The sequence below is a fragment of the Dunckerocampus dactyliophorus genome, chromosome 16 (assembly GCF_027744805.1).
Source record: "Dunckerocampus dactyliophorus isolate RoL2022-P2 chromosome 16, RoL_Ddac_1.1, whole genome shotgun sequence".
Lineage (NCBI taxonomy): Eukaryota > Metazoa > Chordata > Actinopteri > Syngnathiformes > Syngnathidae > Dunckerocampus > Dunckerocampus dactyliophorus.
The window spans coordinates 17157501-17170044 of NC_072834.1; the positions used below are offsets into that span (position 1 = coordinate 17157501).

Below are 12544 nucleotides of genomic sequence, written 5' to 3' on the forward strand. Positions count from 1 at the left end.
CCTGCAATGCAAATGAAACAGGGACATGGAATTAGTCATTAATTGCATGATCCAGTAACGCTCTCATGAAAACGTTCCCTATAGGGATGCTCCCATCGAACAGCCACCAATCAGTATTTTTCGTTAAAAAGTATTATTAGTATGATTAGCATATGCCGACCAATGCAAGTTTCAAAGCCGATCAGAAAAAACGATCACCTGTGTCTTGTAATATTGCAGGCTGCAGCCTGTATAGATCCCTGTGTGCAGTATAGTGTATTGTTCTAATGTCTTGGGTAGAGTCCCCCTCCTCCTTTCCTTCACAGTGCGCAGGCGTGTGGCGCAAACCGAACAACATGTCTGCCTTGTGGAACTTATATGCCATTTGTGAGAGGCATGTAAACTTCGCATCTTTCAACACATGCCACAAAAAATATCTCACGGGGGTAGCACGTTAAAAAGCTTTAATTTAATACAGCATTTGAACAGCAAACACTTGACAGAGTATGGTGAGTTTTCCAGGCTCACGGTGCAGCAACAGACGAGAGCTAACATCGTCAATACTCGCCCGTATGAGTGTGACAGTCAGAAGGCTAAGCAAATAACCCCAAAATAATTGAATTCATCAGACTGGATGACCAGCTGTTCTCTGTGCTGGAAGACTCCGCCGACTGCTCTCTCACTTGGAGCCCCTCTACTGCTACCTGGAGGTCCTGTCAGAGCTCCATCAGGCAATGTACTCTCACATCAAAAGTCTGATTAAAGGGATTGTTCTGATATTTTGATATGATAGCCAGCCAACTTGTTTACATAGGTGTTCCACAGCGGATGAAGATGCGAGCGTCGCAATACATACGCGACAATGGACAGGCATTAGCGCTCAGTGATACGACGAAGAGAGAAAGTAACGCAGAGCCGTTGTGAGGTCTGACTTTTTTGAGGAGGCATTTTTGTGATGTATTGCTCTTTTGAGCACATATTGTTTTGAGAAGCCAAACTCTTTACCTAAGTGGCCCCAGCAACTAACCGGAACTACGTTCCTCATCACCACAATCCGACCAGAACTGGCCTCATGGGACCAAGTGGGGGGTAAGTCGCTGTTGATGCACTACACTGCTGATGGGGATGTCACGACTTCATGTCAAAAAATCTGAACTATCCCTTTCAAGAAGGCATCCCATCCTATGCAAGTTTCACGAGTGAAATAGTAAGTCAAATATGTTTTAGTCTAAATTAAGGTTGGTTTGGTTGAATGTTATTTGAACATGCATGAAGGTTACAATGGAATACATCTCATGATTCATTTCACAGTTCCACATGTCCAAAAAGAGTAGGAAGAAGCAAAGCTTTTTTAATCCTACAACCCATCCATTGCACAGTACAGTACATATTATTCACTTCCTGCATTCCATGTCATATTTTTGATATAATAATCAGTGTAATAATAAATAAATAATAAAAAATAAAAACAAGAATGTCAGAACAATCATTGTAATCATCAAGACTCTTCTGCCTTGCATTTAGCAAACATCAACTGCTTGTATTGTTTTTTGAATTCGCTCATTGCTGTATATTGTTTGAGTTCCTTGCTTAATCTGTTCCATAATTTAATTCCACATGAAAATGCTGTGGGTTTTCAGCGTTGTTCTCGCATATACTGTAAGTGTTTTAAGTTTAATTTTCCTCTGAGATCATATTTCTTCTCTCTGATAGAGAAATACCGTATGACGTTTTTGGGTAACAAGTTATTTTTAACATTTTGCATTATTGTAGCAGTTTGAAAATGTACTAAATCAGCAAATTTTAATATCTGTGATTTTAAAAATAAAGGGTTTGTATGTTCTATATATGTGGCATTATGGATTATCCTCACCCATCTTTTTTGCAGTACAGTGAGTGAGTGAAGATTACTTTTATAATTATTGCCCATATCTCCACACAATAGGTTAGATATGTAATACCAAAGAACAGTAAAGAGTGTGGGGTGATTTTTGATCAAGACCAAATTTTGCTTTGTTTAATATTGAAGCATTTCTCGCCACCTTTTGTTGTATATTTTTGATATGAGATTTCCAAGTTACTTTTTCGTCTGTTATGATCCCCAGAAATTTATTTTCTTTCACTCTTTCAATATCCACTCCGTCTATTTGTTTGACTTAAGTTCAAGGGTAATCTGTTTTTATCAAACCATGACTTTAATACGACCATTTCATGACCTTTTTAATGAATTCTTGTGTGCTTTACCCAGAACAAAAGGCAGTGGTATCATCCGCAAATAATACCAACTTTAAGTCCTTTGTCACTTTACAAATGTCGTTGATATACAAATTAAACAGTTTTGGTCCCAATATTGACCCCCCGGGTACTTCACACGTAATATTTAAACTCCCAGATGTATATTCTCCTAGCTTTACAAATTGCTTCCTGTTTGCTAGATTTTTAACTTTTAACCCAAATCAAAACTAATCTTCTGATTCCGTACCTTTCTAATTTTGTTGTTAAAATATTGTGATTAATTGTATCAAAGGCTTTTGTCAGATCCATAAATACTGCAACTGCACACCTTCTGTGATCTATAGCAGTAGTAATTTCCTTCGTGATTTCAATCAGTGCCATAGAAGTTGAAATGTTAGCTCTGTATCCGTATTGACTACCTGCTAGTAATTCATTCTTATTAATAAATTTGTCCAACCTGTTATTAAATAGCTTCTCGATAATTTTAGAAAGTAGTAAGGAAACTGGTCGGTAATTTGTAAATTGATGTTTATCTCTATTTTTGAAAACTGGAATCACTTTAGCTATTTTCATTTTGTTAGGAAATTTTCTAGTCTGAAATGATAAGTTACTATTACCTGTATATGTTAACGGTTCTACAATCTCATTGATAACCATTTTAATTGTTTCCATTCGATTCCATTGCAATCAGTTGATGTTTTTGCCTTAAATTTTTTGCCAATATCAGTAATTTCCTTATTAGTTACAACAATGAGAAACATGGAATTGAAATTCCCATCTATGGTTTCATTCCATTCGTCCATTGTCCAGAGCTTTGGAATTTCTTCTTCCAGTTTTGGTCCAATATTTACTACATCATTGTTGAACATGTCAACTACCTCATTCATATCATCCTTTAATATTAGTGTTTCCAACCAGGTGATTTTATGTTCCTTTTGTTTAGATCATATAGCCAGGGTACAGCCAGGAATCCCCCCCCAAAAACAAATCACGTTGGGTCCCTCTTTTTATTTGTATTAGCTATTTTTTAAGGCCCCTGGAGGCCCTTGGAATTGTCTCAACTTTCCTCCCCGCCTATAAGGCACCCCTGGCCAATAGCACTCATCATAAACATATTGAAAAATTTACATACAGTAATCGTATTGTATCAGCCAATCTCACTCGTGGATGATCGGTATTGGATTCGACAGCATAATACCTCTGAGATTTATTTAAAATTGGTAAAAAATACTATAATATGGGACCTTTCACTCATTCTAGCTAAATATGACTGTATGGATGTAGGCATTGCACTTTTGGCCCTGTCTCCCAAGTGTGCCTAATGCAATGGTTAAATAACTCAACTGTTGCAAGTGCTGGCCACTGGCAGGGATGAAGAGTCATGAATGGAGATGATTGGCTATTTAGCAGTGGGACGTAGCATGTGTTGGAGAAAGGCAATACTTAGCAAACAGATGGCGTAAGCCGGCGCGGCACGGCTTCTTATCTGAAATGTAGTCTAAATTAAAGTTGTTGGGAGAGAAAGGGGGAAACCAAAGTGTGCATTCTAAATGAGAATGTCGAGCACAAATGAATCTGAACAGCTAATGTTAAAAGTCACGTTGGACTAGAAATACATCATTGATGCAAATGTTGACGTACCGTTTCACTACAAAGCGGATTCCGTGGCGTTCATCCAGGATGCGCTTCAGCTTGGGTACGCCGTAAGTGCAGGGTCTCTTGAAAGGGATCTGGTCGGGGATGCCGATGATTTCCACGGCACCGGGGTCGCAGGCTATCTTGCGGTACGGGACAGGCACCATGTGATCGAGACCCAGGGCCTCGGCTATGGAAAGAATTTTCAGGATGAAAAATAAAAACACAACAAATGCTTAAAGCTGCTGTTTGTCGCAAAGAGCAGCTGCCTAGAGGGCGTACTGCCCGCCCTCTTCCTGTATTGAGCACGTAAGATACGCACGCGCATTAGTTATGTTTGTTGTCAATTAATGATAACAATTAGGCAAAGTTTAGCTACGGATGTTAGCTTCATTGAATGTGTAGCCTACGTAACAACAAAATGAATGTAAATTGTTGACTGTCTCTCTTGAGACTGCTTTTGTATGTGTGGACGCGCTACGACCTGTACCTGAATACCAACAGCCGTGAGTGATCAGTCAACTTGTTTTACACTAATTCTTCATGCAGTTTAACTGGGAATTGTGAATTTGTACAACCTGATCTTTTAAATGACTGTTAGGAACATATGCTAGCTGCTGGTGATGTTCTTGTATTGTTTGGTGAAAAAAAAGTGTCATCTTGAGCTGGTGACATACAGCAGCTTTAACTGTAGATGGCAACAATGCATGTTACATCTTGACAAAGAAGGATTGTCCTTACCGTATCTGCTGTTGAACAAGATCTGCACACATTCCCTCAGCGTGTTAATGTCTTCCGTTTCCCGGATGAACGAGTCCCATTTTTCTAACGAGACAAAAAACCAGGTAAGATCTGACACTTTTGACACCTAAAGCAGCTTTATTTATTTGCGATTGATCTCCATCAACTGGGTTATGAGTTATTAAATGCATAATCTTCTTAAGGGATTACTCTTTGTAGCACTTAAGGTCTGAGTAAAGTTTAACCCCAGTTCAACAAACATGAACATCATGCTTCGACAGAAGGTACGAAACTGAATAATTTTCAACCACAAGGTATCCCACTGGGCATCGTCCACGATTCTGTGCATGTATACTTAGCAATCATACCAAAATAATTCATCAGATTTTTGGCCTGTTAATTCAGCATCCATTAGCCATGTGCTAGTATCTGTTAGTTATATAGTCACCTCTGTTAGCCTAGCATCACATTTATTGTGGTTTATTTATCCACTGGCACGTGTTAGCCATCAAATAGCAAGTAAACGCAAGTAACTGAGAAACCCATAAAAATGTATAGGTACTCACCATTAATGATTGATAATTTAAGACAGGGGTGTCCAAAGTGCAGCCCAGGGGCCATTTGTGGTCCATGACTTGTTTATCATTGGCCCGCGGAACGTGAAACGTTAAAAACACAGCAAAAATGGGAAAAATAGAGCAAAAAAGCACAATGGAAAAAAAGCAGGTATGTTGATACTAATAATTAATTTCACAAATCTTTGGTTTTAAATATGTGGAACCTTGGTTCGCGTCATTAACTCGTTCCAGATGGTCCAATTCTAACTGAAACGAACGCTAACCGAATAAATTTTTCCCTTAAGAAATCATATAAATCCAATAAATCAGTTCCAGAAAGCCAAAAATGTTAATACAAAACACATTTTTGTATTACAATTATTACATGTTTTTTTTTTTTTTTTTTTTTTTACAATTGTAGTTTGACATGCAGAAAACATTTTGAAATGCATAAAAAATCATGATAAATGATGAATGAAAGGGATAAATGAACATTTAAGGTTACTTTTACCTTAATTGAAGACGTGATTGTTGCCAAAGAGCAGCGAAATCAACACGGACACCAATCGCGTTATTAATGTAAGACATTATAATGACACTATTTTGTTCACACGATTATACAAATGTGACAATGAGTGCTCTTATTTTGAAGGCCGGAATGTGTTGTGTGTGTTGAGAATGGCAACTGACGGTTGATACGCGCTGGGTGCAGTCAGTGAGCATCGCAAAATGGTCCTTATTTTAAAGTAGTAAAACACAACACGTTGAAAATATATTCATCCAAAATACTCATACAGTCTGAATTAAGCGAACCCTGCTAGCTTCCTTTCACGCTCCGTAACAGAGGAGTTACCAAGATTTTTTGCCTGGCAACCAGCTTTGAGGCACATTACTGCACCTACCATGTTGGAGTGTGGCTCAGAGTTACGAACGCGATATGGCAACCGGATCGGCCTGATCTCGTGGCGGAAGCAAAATGGAATCAAAGAGAGTTGCAAGTACCAGCATTTTTATAAAGAACGTGAGAAACACTACTGAATTTATGAAAGAACTCATTGCAAAACAGGAAGATGGTGTCTTGTGTGGTGTCTCGCCGCCATCGTGTCTTTGGGAACAGTCACGACTTCAATTAAGGTAAAAGTAACATTAAAACCTGTTTTGAGTTAAAATTTTTGAGAGTCAACCACTAATGACATCATAGACGGGCGACATAACGTAGCTGACTTCTGGTTCCGTTTGCCATTTTGTTCACTAGCTAATAGGATGTTAACAAGGAAGGTCATTTTATTATTATTATTATTATTATTATTATTATTATTTTAAAATATATATAAGAATACAGATGGACTCACGCAGTGTATTAATAACACAATAAGACGTGCTCCATACTGTACGCTAACCAGGGAAGGCACACAAACTGAGGCAAAATTGTTTTCGACATTAACCAAAAAAACGGGGCATACACTAACCAAGGTCCCACTATACTGATGTTTAAGTTTATTACTATAATGACTAGAAACGCTGCACAGGTTAAAATGTAACTATCGCAACTACCCCGATAGGTACATCAGTTAAATTACAAGCCTTTTTATAAAATAAAAATAAAAATATCTTAGTAGCCCTCTGCATCCTTTCGATTTCTTTGTATGCGATGCAGCCCTCAGTGGAAAAAGTTTGGACACCCCTGATGTGAGATAATTGACAGAATCGCAGTCAAGGTCTAGCATTTAGTTGTTTGTCAGACTAGCGGTACAACTGCGCTCCTGTCTGCTGTGGCGCTACGGCTCCGCAGGCCGCTGGGTCGTCCGGCCAGTTGCCAGAAAAGGTGTTTCTCCAAGCCGCGTCAACATAATACACACTGCTTGTCTGTTGTCATTCTAGTAAGGACTTACCATCATATTTAACTGTTCACTTTGCTGCAAGTTTTGAGGCTAGAGTTTTAAGGTTGACAGGGCGCCATCAAGTCGTTACATCGTACATGCATGCAGTACTGTGTGCTGTACTATTATGATGTATGATTTGATTTTATGCTTTACTGTCACATATTTACAAATGACTACTGACTTAGGTTGAATGAGACATACTGCAAAAGAACTACAAATAATTTCAATAAATAACTATTTCTACAAAATTAATAACTGTTAGCTTGCATCTATTAGCCACGTGACGACGTACTGTGTCTACAGTTATCATATAGTATATTGGCCTATGTTAGCTTTGCATCTGTTAGCCATTTGTTAGCATTTGTGGACCACAAATCCTCCCTCAGCCATATATTGACCTCTTTAAAAGTAGAATTTGTCAGTGTTATCGACCTCCTCTATGGTCAACAATACCTGCTTTTTCATGAACTATGGAGAAGAGTAGCCTCTTGGATATATGGACACTAGCAGGGGTCTGACCCTGTTCACCAGGTAGTCTTGTTGAGTCATCTGAAAACAGACAAAAATGCAATGTATTGAACTACTTCTGCTGCGCCCAGGCCTGGAAAAATCGTCGTCATTACCATTACTAGCAGCATCCTTCCCACATGTATTCTTGTCTATCCAGTTGGCCAGTCGGTCCTTGCCCAGGTTAAGGAGGGACGCTGGTTTGAAGTCCAGCTTGTCATCTGGGTGGGGTTTGGAGGACATGGGCATGCCGTACAGGAAGTTTGAGAGAACAGAGTTGGTGGAAGTGGCAGGACTTGATGGTGTGACTACCTGGCCAGTAGTCTTCACCGTCGTCATGCTGCCGCTGGAAGAGTTGTGGTTACTTTCTGTGTTTGTGGGCTTGGTTTCTCGAGACATGTCTTCTGTTGGCCTGCGCGCACATCCAAGAAGAAGAAACATGAAAAAGTGTTACAATGTCGCGGTAATCATAATAAATCCTTGCGGCGTAGCTCGTCTGGCATCGTGTTCAGACAACTGAGTGCTGACCTTTTGACGGTGAAGTGAATGCGGTGGCTTTGTTCCAGAATCTTCATCAAGGTCTTGGTGTCGTACTCAGAGGGTTTTTTCAGGGCGACTCCCTCCGGTAGACCGTGAGCCACAAGGCAGCTGGGATCCTTTTGGATCCACTCATAAGGCACGGGGACCAGGGAGTTCTTTCCCACGGCTTCACCTACCACACACCACCAGGGAATAATTGGTCATATAACTCGTTACAATTTTATGTAGGACGGTAATGGTACTGATTCTTGAGAAATGTATAACAGCATGAAAACATGATTCCTTACTGTAGAGCACGGTGAAGACTTCCTCCACCATCTTCCTCAGAACAAAGATGTTGGACGGGGCATCTGGAGGTGCTCTGGCTTTCCCGTGCTCCGTGTCTTTGCTAGCCTTGCTCAGATCGACTTCCTGGTCTTTGGTATGGGTGTTGGCAGGCGTGATCACATTTGTCAGGCACGGTGCTCCTAAAAGAAAAGTTGGGAGTCAGATTGAAACCTAAGAGTGGAGTGACAGGTTTTTGTTTTTGTCATGTGCTAATTCTTCATTTGTCATTTAGAGGGATTTCTTGAACAAGGCAGGTGACAGATGTGTTCTTCGGGGAAAGTAATGAAGATGTCAACTGAAAAACAACGTTGGCTAAAATGAATGGCTTGTTTGTCCTAGCAGTTGTAGCTGAATGCAAGGTATTCCCAGCAAGAGCATCCATCCATCCATCCATCCATCTTCTTCCGCTTATCCGAGGTCAGGTCGTGGGGGCGGCAGCTTAAGCAGGGAAGCCCAGACTTCCCTCTCCCTAACTACTTCGTCCAGCCCCTCCCGGCGGATACCGAGGCGTTCCCAGGCCAGTTGAAAGAAATAGTCTCTCTAACGTGTCCTGGGTCTTCCCCAAGGCCTCCTAACGGTTGGACGTGCCCTGAAAAACCTCCCCTGGGAGGCATCCTGACCAGATGCCCAAGCCACCTCATCTGGCTCCTCTCAATGCGGAGGAGCAGCGGTTCTACTCCGAGCTTCTCTCAGATGACAGTGCTTCTCACCCTATCTTTAAAGGAGAGCCCAGCCACCCTACAGAGAAAACTCATTTTGGCCACTTGTACCTACGATCTTGTCCTTTCGGTCACTACCCAAAGCTCATGACAGTAGGTGAGGGTAGGAAAGTAGATCGACCGGTAAATTGAGAGCTTTGCCTTTCAGCTCAGCTCGCTCTTCACCACAACAGACTGATGCAGAGTCGGCATCACTGCAGACGCTGCACCAATCCACCTGTCTGTCTATCTCACCTTCCATCATTCCCTCACTCGTGAACAAGACCCCAAGGTACTTAAACTCCTCCACTCCCCGACCCGGAGATGGCACTCCACCCTTTTCCGAGTGAAAACCATGGACTCTGACTTGGAGGTGCCGATTCTCATCCCAGCCGCTTCACTCTCAGCTGCGAACCGATCCAGTGAGAGTTGAAGGTCATGGCTCAATGAAGCCAGCAGGACCACATCTGCAAAAAGCAGAGACCCAATCCTGCAGCCACCAAAACGGAACCCCTCATCGCCCTGGCTGCGCCTAGAAATTCTGTCCATAAAAGTAATAAACAGAATCAGTGACAAAGGGCAGCCCTGGCGGAGTCCAACCCTCACGGGAAACGGGTCCAACTTGTTGCCGGCAATGCGAACCAAACACTGACACCAGTCATACAGGGAACGAGCAGCCTGAATTAGGTCGTCCAGGACCCCATATTCCCAGAGTACTCCCCACAGAATTCCTCCAGGAACACAGTTGAATGCCTTCTCCAAGTTCACAAACACATGTAGACTGGTTTGGCAAACTCGCATATACCCTCAAGGACCCTGCCGAGAGTGTCGTGCTGGTCCACATTTCCACAACCAGGACGAAAACCACACTGCTCTCCTGAATCCGAGATTCAACAATCCGGCGGATACTCCTCTCCATAACCCCTGAATAAACCTTACCAGGAAGGCTGAGAAGTGTGATCCCACGATAATTGGAACACACCCTCCGGTCCCCCTTCTTAAAAAGAAGGACCACCACCCCGGTCTGCTAATCCAGAGGCACCGCCCCCGATGTCCACGCAACGCTGCAGTCGTGTTAACCAAGACACGCCCACAGCATCCAAGGCCTTAAGGAACTCCGGGCGGATCTCATCCACCCCCAGGGCCCTGCCACCAAGGAGTTTTTTTTAACCACCTCGGCAACCTCAGCCACAGAGATAAGACAGCCCACCGCGGAGTCCCCAGGCATTGCTTCCTCATTAAAAGACGTGTCGGTGGGATTGGGGAGTTCTTCGAAGTATTCCTTCCACCGGTCCACAGCAGCACGCCATCCCCACCATACACGGTGTTGACCATGCACTGCTTCCCCCTCCTGAGACGGCGGATGGTGGTCCAGAATCTCTTCAAAGCCGTCCGGAAGTTCTTCTCCAAACTCCTCCCATGTCCGGGTTTTTGCCTCCGCAAGCGCCAGAGCTGCAGACCAGCTGGCCTGCCGGTACTTGTCAGCTGCCGCCGGAGTCCAATGGGTCAAAAAGGCCTGACAGGACTCCTTCTTCAGCTTGACGGCATCCTTCACCACTGTCGTCCACCAACGGGTTCTGGGATTACCGTCACGACTGGCACCAACCACCGTATGGCCACAGCGCTTATCAGCCGCCTCGACAATGGAGGCACGGAACACGGCCCACTTGGACTTAATGTCCGCTGCCTCCCTCGGACATGGGCGCAGCTCTCCCGGAGGTGGGAGGTGAAACTCCTGACAGGCGACTCTGCCAGACGTTCACAGCAGACCCTCATATACGCTTGGGCCTGCCAGGTCTGACCGGCATCCTCCCCCCACCATCGGAGCCAACTCACCACCAGGTGGTGATCGTTTGACAGCTCTGCCCCTCTCCTAACCCGCGTGTCCAAAACATGTGGCCGCAAGTCCAACGACACGACCACAAACTCGATCGATCGAACTGCGGCCCAGGGTGTCCTGGTGCCAGGTTCACATATTAACACCCTTATGCTTGACATGGTGTTCATTATGGGCAGTCTGTGATGAGCATAGACGTCCAATAACAAAACACCGCTTGGGTTCAGATCAGGGGAGTCATTCCTCCCAATCACACCTCTCCAGGTCTCACTGTAAGCAAGAACATAAAGAGTAGAAAGACGGCACTGGCAGGCCCTCTACCTGACCAGCTGCAGACCTGAACACCTTTGCCAACGACTCCCTTGTTGCTCCCGGAAATGCCATAATTAATGCCTCTACTCAATTAACCACAAGTCTCCTATAGTCACCAGGTGCGTGGTCTACAAAAGCAAATTACCGCTGGATTCTCTAACTAAAGCTTTTTTAAAGTTTTTGTATAAACTCCACAAGATGGCAGTATCTGAATTTGAAGGAACATGAGTGGGCAGCATTCAGCAGCTTTATCTACCTCTGCATGTGCTTTAAAATGTTATGAATCAACGGTTGGTGTGAAATTCATGCGCGTTACACTCACCATGCTGTTGTTTATAATGAACATATCAGCGGTATTAATGATCCTTCTCGCTATTACAACATTGGTTCTGTTGCTGCTGTTTTGTGCAATATATGCTCACAAATGACCATGTGGTCAAAGAGAGCTATGTTTCCCTTTCCACTTTCTCATGTATTCCAAATCTTTATTCTACGGCTATAATTACAGCATTCACGCCGGTAGACTCTTACTGCAAAACTTGTAGAAGTCCGTCTGGATCTCCCTCCTGGAGTTGAGGAAAATTCTGCCCTTCTCTGTGCCGACGGCAATCACACTGTCTTCGTGCACAGTGACGCACGCCACCTCAGCGTTGAGCTTAGACATAGCCATGCACTGAAAACACATGAAGTCAGTAACTAAAGTGACACGAACAAGTATAAAATAAGAGATGATTAGGGATGGTAGACCTACCACAGAGTCGAGGGCAGACACCAGGCTAGTGAGGATCTCTTGCCTGGCCGACAACAGAGGAGCCTGGGGCTCACATCGGGAGATTGTCCTGACACCTTCACATGGCAGCTTCCTCATATGAGCCATGCCTCTGGTAGGGGGAAATCGACACAGTTTAGAAAAGATGGTCAGTGTTCTTCTCTAATGCAAAAACTTGCAAGAGGTCATAATAAGCATACCTAAGAGCCCCATAATTAAATCAACAACATTTATCATCTGTTAGCTTTGTGTCAGCATGTTAGTCATATGTTCATCTCTATTAGTCACTAGTCTCTGTTAGTTAAGCATCTACTTCTCATCTGTCAGCATCTATTAGCCATGTGTTAGTTTCTGATACTTGACATGGGTTAGCAAATTGTAGCCATGTGTTGGTGTGTATTACACAAGTGTTAGCTATATTTTAGCCTGTCTTTGTCATGTTAGCGTCTGTTACGTTAGCATGTTTTATCACCTGATCCACATGGTAGCCCTTGTAAGTCATATCTTGGAATCCCTCTGCCATA

General features: G+C 43.1%; 1 protein-coding gene across 3 annotated transcripts in view; it reads right to left on the reverse strand.

Moving 5' to 3' along the window:
- gtf2ird1 (GTF2I repeat domain containing 1) overlaps positions 1-12544 on the reverse strand; it is a 30478-nt gene that overhangs the window by 14373 nt on the left and 3561 nt on the right. For all 3 annotated transcript variants that reach the window (XM_054754796.1, XM_054754795.1, XM_054754794.1), the window contains exons 2-10: positions 12003-12132; positions 11783-11924; positions 8365-8544; positions 8066-8249; positions 7654-7949; positions 7484-7579; positions 4591-4674; positions 3856-4039; position 1 (exon numbers count right to left, since the gene is read on the reverse strand). The exon at position 1 is cut by the window's left edge and continues 25 nt beyond it. In XM_054754796.1, the coding sequence (XP_054610771.1) occupies position 1; positions 3856-4039; positions 4591-4674; positions 7484-7579; positions 7654-7949; positions 8066-8249; positions 8365-8544; positions 11783-11924; positions 12003-12128 (1293 nt within the window). In that variant the 5' untranslated portion in view covers positions 12129-12132. The remainder of the gene's footprint in view (positions 2-3855; positions 4040-4590; positions 4675-7483; positions 7580-7653; positions 7950-8065; positions 8250-8364; positions 8545-11782; positions 11925-12002; positions 12133-12544) is intronic.